Genomic DNA, 14,497 nt, shown 5'->3' with positions numbered 1-14,497 from the left:
CCTGCTTATGACCCTCTGTTGGTATTCCTATCTAACTAGAATAAAATTCTAATCCTCACCATGGACTAAATTACATGATCTCATTTCTGCCTGCTTCCCCTCGTTACTTCCTACCACTCCTTATCCATCACACTCCAGCCATTGTGGTCTTACTGTCCTTTGAGTACACCAAGTTTCTTTTTATCTCTGGGACTTTCTGTTTTATCTCTTTTTAATATTTATTCCCTAGATCTTCATATGACCAACTGCTTTCTTTTGATAATTTCAGGTCAAATTACACTTCCTTGAGAGATCTCTGACTACTTCAGCTGTAATAGGCCCTATCTGACCCCTCACCCCTTGCCATCGTTATATATCTTACTCCCTTTTCCCTTTTCTTGCAAAGCACTTACTTCAGTAGCTTTACCATTTCTACTATTACTACAATTACTATTTTGTTGGTTAGAATTTACTCTGTGGTAAGTTAGTTCTAAATATTTCCATGCATTGAATATTAATATATGTACTTTGATATATATGAACTCATTAGATTATGCTGTGTATGTATGTATGTTTTTATTATCTATCTTCTACTGTAATCCCTGCCTGCTCCTCAAACTGTTGCTCTAAGAAGGTAGGCACTTTCATTATGTTTACTGCTATTTCCTCTGCCTGGTATAGTGCTTGCTATGTAAAGGAGGCTAAATAAATATTTTCTGACTATTGGACAAGCTCTTAGAACTCATAACAACAAATAGAGTTATCAAATATTTATGTAAAATAATCTTCTAGGGTATAGGGAACATTTCAATGAAAGCAGTCATATCTGACCGATCGTTCTTAGAGTCTTTTTTATATGAAGATATTGGAGTATATAAAATAAGATACTTAGGTTTTAGAAAAGACATTGACAATTTTTTTTTTTAACCAAAGGTTACTAAATGTTAAATCACTGCTGGAATGGGAAATATGCTTTTATCATGGCCCAAGAACAGGTTTAAAATTAGAAATCAAAAGGTAGGAATAGATGTTTATTTGACTAGAAAAGTATAAAGATCAAGATGCCCCAGCAATTGATTATCACATCTTTTGTGGTTTGAATTATGTGCCCCCAAAAGATATCTTTAAGTTGTAATACTTAATACCTGTGAATATGACCTAATTTGGAAATAGGGTGTATAGTTGTAAACTAGTTAATATAAAGTTGTTAGAGTGGGCTCTCATCCAGTGTGACTGGTGCCATTATAAGAGAAGAGAGACTGATACACAGGGGAAGACAGCTCTGTGAAGACAGAGGCAGATATTGGAATTATGCTATCACAAGCAAAGGAATGCCTGGGGCTACCAGAAGCTATAGGAGGTAAGGAAGGGTTATACCCTAGAAGTTTTGGAGGGAGCTTGGCTTTACTAACACCTTGATTATCAGACTTCTGGCCTCCAGAACTGTAGGAGAATAAGTTTCTGTTGTTTTAAGTCACCGATTTCTGGTACTATGTTACAGCAGCCATAGGGAATTAATACAATATCTGTTGTGATTATTGTCTTTGTAAATGATCTGAAAGAGAAGGATCTTCCTAGTGAGGTATCTGGATGACATTAAATTTTTCTAGTTGTGAAGAGCAAAACCAGTGAGTATAGATGATGAACAGAGAAACACCAAAATTAGCTTCTCTCTGGGCTAAACCAAAGAACAAATCCAGCATCTTAAGATTTTATATTCTTGTAAGATTTGATTTTGTCTCATTTAATGTAGAAAATTTCTTCCAGATTTAATGTTTTATGATTTTATGAGCCTGAATCATCAATGAATATTTAAAAAATAAATAAGTGAAACCAATCAGGGAATAAAATATAGGAAAATATAATTTTATTTTAATGTAAATATAAAGCTATTCTAGCATAAAATTCAAATTATGTTTACAGTTAGCTAGGGAAAAATAAGTGCAGGGAAAAAATATTGAGAAACAATAAGCATTGATTACTAAATATATCAACACTTAAGTAGAAAAACAAAATTAATAAATTGTTAATGTATCTTTTGAGACTCTTTTTTGGCCAAATAATGCCTTTGGTGAAATGGAATAGGGACCTAACCTAAGAAATATAGTATAATAGTTAATTGCATAGATTCTGGAGCAAAGTTGCTTGGATTTGAATATGTGGCATCAGCCATTTTTCGGCTGTGTAACCTTGGGCAAGTTATTAACATTTCTGTACCTCAATTTTTTTTATCTATAAACCGGGGCTTGTAGTAGAAACTGTAGACCATCATTCTCAGCAAACTGACACAAGAACAGAGAATGAAATACCGCATGTTCTCACTCATAGGTAGGTGTTGAACAATGAGAACACATGGACACAGGGAGGGGAGCACTACACACTGGAGTTTGTTGGGGGGAATAGGGGAGGGACAGTTGGGGGTGGGGAGTTGGGGAGAGAGAGCATGGGAGAAATGCCAGATATAGGTGAAGGGGAGGAAGGCAACAAATCACACTGCCACGTGTGTACCTGTGCAACTATCTTGCATGTTCTTCAAATGTACCCCAAAACCTAAAATGCAATAAAAAAAAATTAAAATTAAAAAAAAAAAGAAACTACCTTATAGGGTTAATGTGGGGAATTAGATAATCCAGAGAACAATACCTGCTCATAAGAAATTCTTTACCCTATGTTGTCTGTCATTGTTTATTAAATGTAAAATTTTATAAAATTATTGTCAGTGTATAAAATGATTTATTTTGATAGATGTAATATAAAGAATGGTTGTTGTGGCCAACAAAATTGAAAAAGTGAATACACAAGGAAACCAGAGGAAGTTATGCAAAAAGGCAAGAAAATTAAAAAAATTTTTTGAGTGCATCTAATTATAAAGGGAGCCAAAGGTTTAAAGAAGGAGATGTGTATGTCAGAATTGTGACCCAGGAAAGTTTTACTGAGTAATACTTTTGACTCTGTTGGCCTTTTCTGTTTTTCTTATTTGCTTTCGTGAAGTTTCTTGAACTTTGGTCCATTAAAAAGAATGTTCTATAAAATACCTGAATATGATGCCTGCCATCTAGTAGTTGCATAGTACCTTCGTTTAAAAAAAATGAATGAATAAGGCAGGGATTTATAAAGTAATTAAAACTTATTATAGAACAGGTTATCAAAAGTGGAGTCTTACTTTCCAATTAAACATTTATGGTTTTGAGTATCCCACTCTACTTCCTCTCTAGCCCTGCCACTTCATTGTGTGTTAAGCGCACTACATTCTTGTGGCAAGAAAATTTAAAATTGTTATTTCTGTTGAAACCTTAGAGATCATTTGCACGTAATTTATATTATTTACCTTTGAACAGAAGAATTATAAAGTATTGGAGAATTACACCTAAATACAAAATTAAAAAAATTAAAACACATTGGATTAAGAAAAGCTTTGAAGTACAGCTAAGGTTTTGCTTCAGGATGTGCTTGAAAGTTTGGTTTATTCTCAGAGACCTCGAAATCCAAAACCTAAAATAAGAAGACTTCTATATGTTGCTTAGGAATAAAATCAGGTGTTTTATTTATCTAATTAAAAAGGCCACATGCGGTGGCTCATGCCTGTAATCCCAGCACTTTGGAAAGCCAAGGTGGGCAGATCACCTGAGATCAGGAGTTTGAGACTAGCCTGGCCAACGTAATGAAACCCCGTCTCTACTAAAAATACAAAAAAGAATTAGCCGGTTGTGGTAGTAGGTGCCTGAAATCCCAGCTACTCAGGACGTTGAGGCAGGAGAATCACTTGAACCCAGGAGGTGAAGGTTGCAGTGAGACGACATTGTGCCATTGCACTCCAGCCTGGATAACAAGAATGAAACTCTGTCTCAAAAAAAAAAAAGTAGAACAGAGATTTATTTCTTAGTTAGTGTCTCTTCAATTAAAGTACAAGGATTTTCTCTTTGTTGGTTAAAAACCCAACATTTGTTGGGCATGTCTGTTCCTTTAAGCCAGAGCTGACTAGTATACCTCCGTGCCAGCAGGGGGAGATAGTATGAAATAGGAGATCTAGATTTGCACCTGTCTTCTATCTTGCTTTTGCCTCAGACAGGAAGGTTTGTTGGCAAATTGACTTTATTGGGCCCACCTCACAATCTCTTAGCTGAGATGTTCTCATTGTAAGGGTCAGCTGGAGCCTGATTTCGGTTCCCAGTACTGTGAAACATGTTCTTTAATGTTCAGCTCTGAGCCTTCCACATCAGAAGTCCACAGAGATCAGGTAAGGGCAAGTTCTGTCTCAGGCCTACTTTAGCCAGGGCCTAGACATTATCTAAGAGGTCAGTAGGTTTTATTTTCTGTGGTTGCGTCAATGGGAAGGATAATTTCTCTTGACTTCTGAATCTGGTGGTAAACAAAATTCTTTTGAACAATGCTATATCATTCAGACGCTGAGTCAAAGTCATTTAAAAAATGAAAGTGACTTCTTTTCCATTTGTATTTTATTTCATTTGTTTCCTTTATTCACCTCTCAGATTTGAGAAATATATGCCTTTTCTAGTATTTCAGTACATGGAAGGTAAAAGAGAGTGTAGTTTTATTGAGTATTTGAGGAGAAACATGGCTCAGTTTAAAATCTGAGCCATGTTTCTCCTGAAATATTCAACAAAAATGGTATTAAGATTTCTATTTTTCAAATTTCAGTTTCTGTTCTGGCTTGTGAGCTCCATTTAGGCTTCTTATTTTCAATATCTGTCAGAAAAGGAAAATAATATTTTTCTTGAACATATGTATTTAATAGTTGGTGACAATGGTAAAGATTTTCATTATGATATGTTCAATGCTAATTTTATAATCAGTGTTTGTGGTTTAATTTAGTAACCTGGAATACACTAATTCCTTAATCTTTTAATGTATAATATATAATTTCTCTTTCTAATAGGAATATAGCTTTATTTTAAATGTGTTATGTTGGTAAAGAGTTATATTTACATGTCATTTTGCAATTGAAACTTAATTGCCTGCATTCTCTGAGTCCTTTATTTAATGCCTCTCTTTTTTAGGCTTTCTTTTTCCAGATTCACTATATTAGGAAAAGCTAATTCTGGCCTTCAAATAAGAATTGTAAATGCCATTATATATTTTCTTTATTTTGAAGAGAGTTGAAATACATAAACAATTCTTGGTTTAATGTTACCACATTCAGTATTTGGGTTATGGTATTCTAAATATGCATCCTATATTATTGGATAAATACTGTTTGTAAGTATAAGGACCATTACTTGTGTGCATAAGTTTTGTGTTATCTGGCTTATAGATTTATAAAAATATTAGAAGATATTGAATCCACTGGGATCATCTTGTCTAATTTATGATTTTATACATAATAATGTCTCTGAAGCCTGAGATAATTAATGACTCACAGAGCTAGCTAGTGACTTGTACAACTTAATTTTTTTTAACTTTAAAAGAAGTCTCACTTAAAAAAAATTTATTTGTTATACTTTAAGTTCTAGGGTACGTATGCAGATTGTGCAGGTTTGTTACATAGGTATGCATAGGTCATGGTGCTGGTTTGCTGCATCCATCACCCTGTCATTGACATTAGGTATTTCTGCTAATGCTATCCCCCCCCCAATTTCCCCAACCCCTGCTATTCCTCCCCTAGACCCCCAACCCCCAGGCCCAGTGTGTGATGTTTTCCTCCCTGTGTCTGGGGGTTCTCAATGTTCAACACCCACTTATGAGTGAGAACATGTGATGTTTGGTTTTCTGTTCTTGTGTCAGTTTGCTGAGAATGATGGTTTCCAGTTTCATCCATGTCCCTGCAAAGGACACGAACTCATCCTTTTTAATGGTTGCATAGTATTCCATGGTGTATATGTGGCACATTTTCTTTATCCAGTCTATCATTGATGGGCATTTGGGTTGGTTCCAATCTTACTTTCTTTTTGCTCTTCAATCTCTGATATATATATATATATATATATATATATATATATATATATATATATATATACACACACACACACACACACACACACATATATATATACACATATATATATTTATTTATGATCCTTTAATATTTTTCTGTGTATATTTTTATTCTTTTATATATACCATCATTGTCTTTTCAAATCAATTGAGTACTTTTTATTTATTTTTGAAATTGTTCTTAATCCTCTTAAATTTTATTAACTTTTTCTTTTATATTAGTTCTATGACATATGTTCAAAGTAGAAAAGGTTACAATTTTATTACTTTTATTATTTATGTAAATTTTATTTACAGTAAATGGAATAAGAGTTTTTGTTTGATGGCTATCAGCCACCATGCATTACATACAGGGATGCATATTGTCTCTTGAAATTTTAAAACAATTCAAGTATATACTGCACACTGACTCTTGAAATTTTTTTAAATTAACAAGTATATACTTAATTGAACTCTCATAATTATGAGCTTCTACCCATAGCCTTGATGCTTTATCTTTGGTTATTAGCTAATGCTGACCTAAGTATAATGAAACTTCCTGATAAACCAAAAAATAGGCTTTTAAATCCTTCTCATTGTCAGTCTACTTAGCCAGATGTTACTACACTCATTTGGAGACATACATATTCAGTCACACATACTAGCTTATGTGGTGATTCCACACCTGAATTGATCATAGAAACCATTTGTATTCTCATGGAGTTACTATTTAGCCTCTGTGTTTTATAGAGATGTTCTGACATCTTTTGTTTTTATTTTCTGGTATTCTTTTATCATTTTTTCAGTGAATTCTTACCACCATAAGGTACATACTGACTCACAAGAGTGTATTTTAGGCAGAAGTTGTCCTTTTGACAGAAACTGACATTCCTCTGGAGATGGGACTAGTCTAGACCTAGTTTTCTGGTAAGCCATCACCCCTCATGTTGCCTTTCTGGACCATCTGTTCCTTCCAAGTAGTGTGTCATATCGATACTGCATTATAAATGGTAGATCCATTCTTTCTTGGGCTTTCACTTCCCTCACCTTTTATAATGCAATTTTCCATCTTCTAAGAATTTTAAAATTTGGCCTTTGAAAGCTCATTCTGGTAAGCAAACTTCTTTTCAACAGAAGATTGCTCATTCTCCCATATATCATGCAATTCAACATTGAAAAGTGGCTCTTAATGTGGGTTTTATTATTCCTTTACCCTCATGTGAAAGTCTTTGTGTTTTTAAGGCTGTGGAGCTTGGTTGTACTACATTCTATCCCTTCTCATTGTCAAAATCTTTGGAACTTCTGTTCATTCCTCTTTATTCATCAAATGCATGTGCTCTCTGATTTAGTCCTTTTCTACCTTTGGGCAATTTGGGATGACTTTAGCAGTCATGTGGAAGACCCATCCAAAACTTTAGTTTCTACATTTATTGATCTAAAATAGTGTTGATCGAGGGATGGTTGTTGATAAGAAAATTTAGGTCAAGATATTTTTTCTAAGACAGACAGAAGAAGGCTCTTGTGTTCTTGTTTCTGTTGAGTAACTGGTACCAACTCTGCTTCCTTTACAAATTTCATTTCATGAAAGACATAAAATCTTATTTATGTAGGTTAATTTTAGACATATTTCTGCCACAGTAGCTGAAAGCAACGCTAACTGAAAGACTAAGTAAAATTTTGGTGAAAATAGATAATGTGACTTAGCATAGCACTGCTAGTTTCATCATTGTAGTTTGTTTGTTCCTGCTTTAGAAGTTGCTTGCTCCCAAACACAGGGGCTTCTTGTGGCAGTAAGTTTATGAAGGTAGAAAAATTCTAGTTTATCAATTAGATGTTGTGGTGGATTTTAAAATCTGGCTATCACACCATACTTTTATAAATATCTGTATTTTGAAGGTCTGCCAGCTCCCTACTTTCTGATTGAATTCCTAGGAAGTTTTTACTGCTGCTGATTGGCAATCATGTCACAAAATATTTTAAGGTTATGTATATATTTCAGTGTTTAGTGATGTGATAACAGTATATATGCAAATAAATTCTTGAGTTCTTGAAATATATTATAGGACTCAGCTTTTTATAGGAATAAAACAAATATTGTAAGGAATTGATTTTAATGGCTGTTAAATATATGCAGAGAAAATAAGGTAATTGTATTTCACATTGCCCTTTCTGATTGTTTAATTTTAGGTATTGCTTTGGATGCTCATTTTCTAATTAACTTCTAGCAAAAGATTTATTCTAGCTATGAATGGTATAATTTTTATATAGCATCTCCCTTGAAAGCATATACATGCATATATATGTATATAAACTGTTTAATATGTGTACATATACATATATATCTAAATCTTATATACATATAAACAGTTTTTGATCTTTTTTTTAATTGTACTTTAGATTCTGGGGTACATGTGCAGATCATGCAGGATTGTTGTGTAGGTACATACATGGCAAGGTGGGTTACCACCCTCATCCCCCATCACCTATATCTGGTATTTTCCCCCCACTCCCTGCTGTCCCACCCTTAACCCCACCCCTTCCAGCTGACAGGAGTGTGTGATGCCGTCTGTCTTTGATGGACATTAGGGTTGGTTCCAAGTTTTTGCTATTGTAAACAGTGCCGCAGTGAACATACGTGTGCATGTGTCTTTATAACAGAACAATTTATAATTCTTTGGGTATATACCCAGTAATGGGATTGCTGGGTCAAAAGGTATTTCTATTTCTAGGTCCTGAGTTCAAGTGATTCTCCTGTCTTAGCTTTTTCTGCATAGGGCTAGCCAGTTTTCCCAGCACCATTTATTAAATAGGGAATCATTTCCCCATTGCTTGTTTTTGTCAGGTTTGTCAAAGATCAGGTGGTTGTTGATATGTAGCATTATTTCTGAGGCCTCTGTTCTGTTCCATTCGTCTATATCTCTGTTTTGGTACCAGTACCATGTTGTTTTGGTTACTGTAGCCTTTTGGTATAGTTTGGAGTCAGATAGCATGATACTTCCATATTTGTTCCTTTTGATCAGGATTGTCTTGGCTCTATGGGCTCATTTTTGGTTTCATATGAAATTTAAAGTAGTTTTTTCTAATCCTGTGAAGAAGGTCAATGGTAGCTTGCTGGGAATAGCATTGAATCTTTAAATTACTTTGTGTAGTATGGCCATTTTTATGATATTGATTCTTCCTATCCATGAACATGGATTGTTTTTCCATTTGTTTCTGTCCTCTCTTATTTCCTTGAGCAGTGGTTTGTATATCTTCCTGAAGAGGTCCTTCACATCCCTTGTAAGTTGTATTCCATTCTCTTTGTAGTAATTGTGAATGGGAGTTCACTCATGATTTGACTCTCTGTTTGTCTGTTACTGGTGTATAAGAATGCTTGTGATTTTTGCTTATTGATTTTGTATCCTGAGACTTTGCTGAAGTTGTGTATCAGCAAGGAGATTTTGGGCTTATATGATGGGGTTTTCTCAAAATGCAATCATGTTATCTGCAAACAGAGAGAATTGACTGCTTCTTTTCCTATTTGAATACCCTGTATTTCTTTCTCTTGGTTGATTGCCCTGGCCAGAATTTTCAATACTATGTTGAATTGGAGTGGTGAGAGAGGGCATCCTTGTGTTGGTTTTGAATGAATGACTGATACCCAGCATTTGATTGCCTTTCAGCATATAATCTAGGCAACCTAGTATAGTACAAAGACAGTAAGCAAAGAGTTACTTTGTCATCTTCTGTATATATTGGGGTAAGTCATTTCACCTCCTCTGACCTTCATTTTCTCATTTATTATGAAGTGAAAAAGCTGCAGTAGAACATCTTTAACACAGAAGGGTCCTTCTACCCATGACTCTATTTAAGGCCATTTTATTATGTGATAGCTTTGTTAAAAATGTGATAGAATAAAAATCATGGCCCAGTAATTTTCACACTTATTTTTAATGTTGTTCATTTTAGTAATGCCCAGTTTACATAAACGTATATTGACCAACAACTTGTTTTTGTCTTGGGAAATGGTTGCTTTTTAAAGTCCTTTCTTTGCTTATATCTTATTATCAGAAACTATATTGGACTCCAAAATATGAGAAGAAACTTCAAACCACATGTGCTAATTACTGTGAAAATAAATGGTAGGAAAGCAAATTGAAAGTTAGCTAGTTTTCCAGCTACTGCACTGTAGGTGGGTGAATAGCCAGAGGGAGATCATCCAGTGACCTTGCTACTGCTGAGCTGTAAATGTTGCTGTACAGTTTCCTGGAATTATCAGGGCTCCTGCTGAGAAAAAATATCTTTGGGACTACAGCTATATTTCTGACAGTGGATTTTGGGGCAAGGTGTTGCTTTAGTTAGAGATAATGTTCTAAAAACTGGACGAGAAATGAAAGATTGAAAAATGCATGTATCTATAGAAGAAACAATTGGAAAAAAGCATATATGCACATTTTTATTGTATGGAATTTACACAAATCATGCAATTCTTAATCAATTTTCTGATTAATATATTGCATGTAAGGGTGATTTTTCTTTTCTTGGACATTTATAAGGTAAATATGCAGTGATTCTTTGCCAGCTATGTATTAGTTGCCTAGGACCTCCATAAAAAATCACCACCAATTTGGTGGCTGAAAACAACAGAAATTTCTTCTTTCACCTTTCTGGAGGCCACAAGTCCAAAATAAAGGTTTTGCCACAGTTGAGTTTTTCAGGAGGCTTTGAATGAGGATTGTTCGATGCCTCTATCCTAGCTTCTGGTGGCTGCTGAAGATCCTTGTCTTTCCTTGATTTGTAAACCCATCACTCTAATCTGTCTCCTTCATGTCACCTTCCATCACTCTCTCTCTATCTTCACATCACCTTCTCTTCTGTATTTCTTCCTCTTCTGTGTCTTCTTATGAGGAAACTGGTCATTTGATTTCGGGCCCACTGAATAATCCTGGATGATCTCATGTTGAGACCCTTGACTTAATTAAATCTGCAAAACTCCTTTCTCCAATTAAGGTTACATTCATAGGTTCTTAGTGAAAATATCTTATGAACAGGATGGGGGTCACCATCCAACCCACCTAGAGTTCCTACCTGTCTTCTGTTTAATTATCAAGAAAATTCTCAGAAAGTAAAACTTTGGTTGTGGGTGAGAGCCTTACCTTTGAGAGAAGCTGATTCTTTCTCCTTTTTTATTCAAGTAAGTTTTTGAGTACTACTCTGCGAGTCATAATATTTTGGGACTGGAAGATACTATAAAATATTTTCATTTTGGCCGGGCACAGTGGCTCATGCCTGTAATCCCAGCTCTTTGGGAGGCCGAGGCGGGCAGATCACAAGGTCAAGAGATCAAGACCATCCTGGCCAGCATGGTGAAACCCCATCTCTACTAAAAAATACAAAAATTAGCTGGGCGTGGTGGCACGCAGCCTGTAGTCCCAGCTACTTGGGAAGCTGAGGCAGGAGAATTGCTTGAACCTGGGAGGCAGAGGTTGCAGTGAGCTGAGGTCATGCCACTGCCCTCCAGCCTGGCACCTGGCGACAAAACAAGACTCTGTCTCAAAAAAAAAAAAAAAAAAATTTTCGCCGGGCGCAGTGGCTTATGCCTGTAATCCCCGCACTTTGGGAGGCTGAGGTGGGTAGATCACCTGAGGTCAGGAGTTTAAGACCAGCCTGACCAATAAGGTGAAACCCCAACTTTAAAAAAAAGAATTAAAAGAAAAAAAAATCATTTTGCCAGGAGCACAGATAGGTTGTTTATGGTTCAACTCTGAGTTATAGTCAAAGCCAGGCCTAGAACATACATTCTGAATCAAGTGATTGCATCTGTATTATGAAACCAGAAAGTCCTCTGTTTATTACATTAATGGAGCAACTAAATATATATTTATTGAGCAGGCTTTAAACAGCATCACTTTTTGAGTGGTTTGGGAAAGAGTCCTTGGGAAATATGAGGTCTGGGTCTGGCAAGAAATATTCAAGGTAGGCAAAATAACGTAATGATTAATAGCCATAATTTTGTATTAAAGCTTAACTTAAATTTCGACTGTTTGACCACTTGACCTTCAGCAAATCGCTTAGTATTTCTGGGGCTGACAATCCTGGCTCATGCTATTTTGAAAATCCCTGGGGATTCATTGGGAGCAAAGGGATTAAAGGGATTTTCAAATTCTCAATCTTTAAACTTTTTGTTGAAGGAAAATGATTCTGCTTAATCTAAAAAGTACAATTTCAAATAACAATGGCTATTATTCTACTTTTAATAATTTTGCTAAACCTTTGATATAGTTTTTTGGTGAATACCCATTCTTAATTTTTAGATGAATAATTGTAGTTTGGATGATGCCTCTTAATTAGAGGTCTTCATGGTTATAAGTCTGATATTTGGAGTTACACAATGGCTGCAATGGCCATTAAACCATTAAAAATGGTTTAATATGTTGTTTATTTCTTATTGATTCTTCTATGCTTATTATCTGTTTATGTAATAGTTAGTGAATTTCTGAAAATTCCCAGTGTACAACAGTTCTCATGGGTGCTTTATTAACTCAAGCAGACTAGAGCCTATTACAAAGAAATAAAGACCTGGTCCTAAAATTTCTAACTTACATTCATATTGATAAAAATTAAGCCCTGGAGGTGGTATATAAGATTTGGTAATTGGTAATGTCTAGATTAAATAAAACATTTTTATTTCTAGGTACATACTAGGGCTTTCTTGATGTTGTTTTTATTAAGAAGTTAAATATTCTCTGTATTAACACTCTGAGCTATTGATAACTACAACAAACTAGTTTTCAAAATAAAATAATTGGAAAAATTGATCTTTTTGAAAAACACAAAGGAAAATATCTTTTAACTCCCAAGATAGTATTCTTCTGTTGTTTTTGAGAATTTCCTGGTATTTAAATAAGGATAACTACGGATTCTTAAAATCAGTCTGAGTTTAAAATATTATGTGTAATTGGAATGACTTGGGTTAAATTTAAGTACATTAATTTCATTTTTTTCTTATGTGTCATTTGAGGTTTCTTAGCACAAAGCAATAGTTCAAGTAAATATATTCCCTTTTATTTACTATTTAAATGAGGTCTAATAGCTCCTTTCTTGCTTTACTTCATCATTAATATATAGCATTTATTTTAATAGTTTAATAATTTGAGTTAAAAAACCAATAAATCTCCCTGCCCTCTTGTAGCTTAGATTATAGTGTGAGTGCATGCTTTGGCCTCCAGATATTTGGCTTGTATAACAGAGGTATTAGTACCATTCATTGAAATGGGAAACTGATAAAAGGCCAAGTTTGGGAATTATGAATTCAGCATTATATTGACTTTTATCTGTCTTTTGTGATATCTAACTAGAAGTCACATGGATGTTTCAACATACAAGTTTGGAGCTCAATGGAAAAAGTTTAAGTTGCAGATTTAAATTTGTGAGTAGACTTGGTTCAGGTGTTAATTGAATTTGGGACACGTAAGAGATTACTTAGTGAGGAAGTAGAGAGTGAGAAAAGAAATCTGGAACCAGTAGAGCCTAGAATCACATTACCATTTAATGACCTGATAGAGGAGGGTGAGCCAGCTGAGGAAACTGAGAATGTATAGTCTGAGAGGTTGGAGGAGAGTGTGCTAGGGGAATAAATGTTTCACGTAGGCATAAATGATCAAGAGTGGAATTCTGTTGAGAGGTCAAGTCAGAGAAGTGAGAAATAATGTCTGTTGGATTGATGAAATGGAGTCTGTTGGTTTTATAACAACATCTGCTTTGGTGTAGTTATGGGGAGATAGCCAAATAAGAGCAGGGTGAGGAATGAGTGGGAGTAGAGAAAATGGAGACAGCGAGCAGATATAACTCTTTAAGGAATTTTGTTTATAAAGAATAAGCAGTAGCTTGAACAGACTATGTGGTGAAGGGAGAGGTTCATCCTTCCCTTTCTTCTGCTCTTTCCTTCTTTATCTCCTACTCACTTCTCTCCTTTTTTTTCCCTAAGAGCTCTCTCTCTCTCTCTCTAAAAGCTGGTGGGGCTCTCTCTCTCTCTCTCTCCCTCTCTCTCTCTCTCTCTCTCTCTCTCACACTCTTGCTCTCGCTCTCAAAACCAATGGGGCTGATGGGAAAGAACCATTTGAGAAGGGATGGTTGAAAATACCTCAGAGATCTGTTAGGTTCTTGTAAGGTGTAAGGTTCTTGGGAGGTGAGGAAGCAATGAGATCCAAAGGTAACTGGAGTGGTAATCCTTAGATAGGAGATATCTGCTCCATGTTTCAAAAAAGGGAAGGAGAAAATAATAGATAGATAAGTAGTGGGTTTGTAGCTTTGAAAAGGCAAGATAAAGAGGTTCCTAACTTTGTAGATTCTTTCTAAAGAAGCTAGAAGGTATGGAAAAAGGTTGTTTTAGACATAAGAAAAGTAAGAAAAGTTTGAAATGGTTGACAATGACAGTGGAGAATAAGAAATGAGTTGGCCAGATATTTAGGGCCCATTTGAAGTTACTGATCATGTGATACTCCATAACAGTGTTTAATTGCTTGAGTACAAGCTCAAAGAGAGCAAACAGTTGGATCCATCCAGGGTTGGATTTTGCCACATGGGTGCACCTAAGAGACAGGATAGC

At 35.2% G+C, this 14,497-nt stretch overlaps 1 protein-coding gene across 13 annotated transcripts in view; it reads left to right on the top strand.

Moving 5' to 3' along the window:
• Positions 1 to 14,497, top strand: part of FER (FER tyrosine kinase) — a 530,899-nt gene that overhangs the window by 202,184 nt on the left and 314,218 nt on the right. The window contains exon 1 of one of the 13 annotated variants that reach the window (XM_078365068.1): positions 4,043 to 4,216. The exons of the other annotated variants lie outside the window; for them this stretch is intronic. Coding sequence (XP_078221194.1) covers positions 4,172 to 4,216 — 45 coding nt within the window. The 5' untranslated portion in view covers positions 4,043 to 4,171. Of the gene's footprint in view, positions 1 to 4,042; positions 4,217 to 14,497 lie in introns of those variants that run through there. 13 annotated transcript variants of the gene reach the window in all.

Source organism: Callithrix jacchus, chromosome 2 (genome assembly GCF_049354715.1).
Source record: "Callithrix jacchus isolate 240 chromosome 2, calJac240_pri, whole genome shotgun sequence".
Taxonomy (NCBI): Eukaryota; Metazoa; Chordata; class Mammalia; order Primates; family Cebidae; genus Callithrix; species Callithrix jacchus.
Note: the sequence above shows the minus strand (reverse complement) of the source record. Positions and strands in the feature narration are given on the sequence as shown.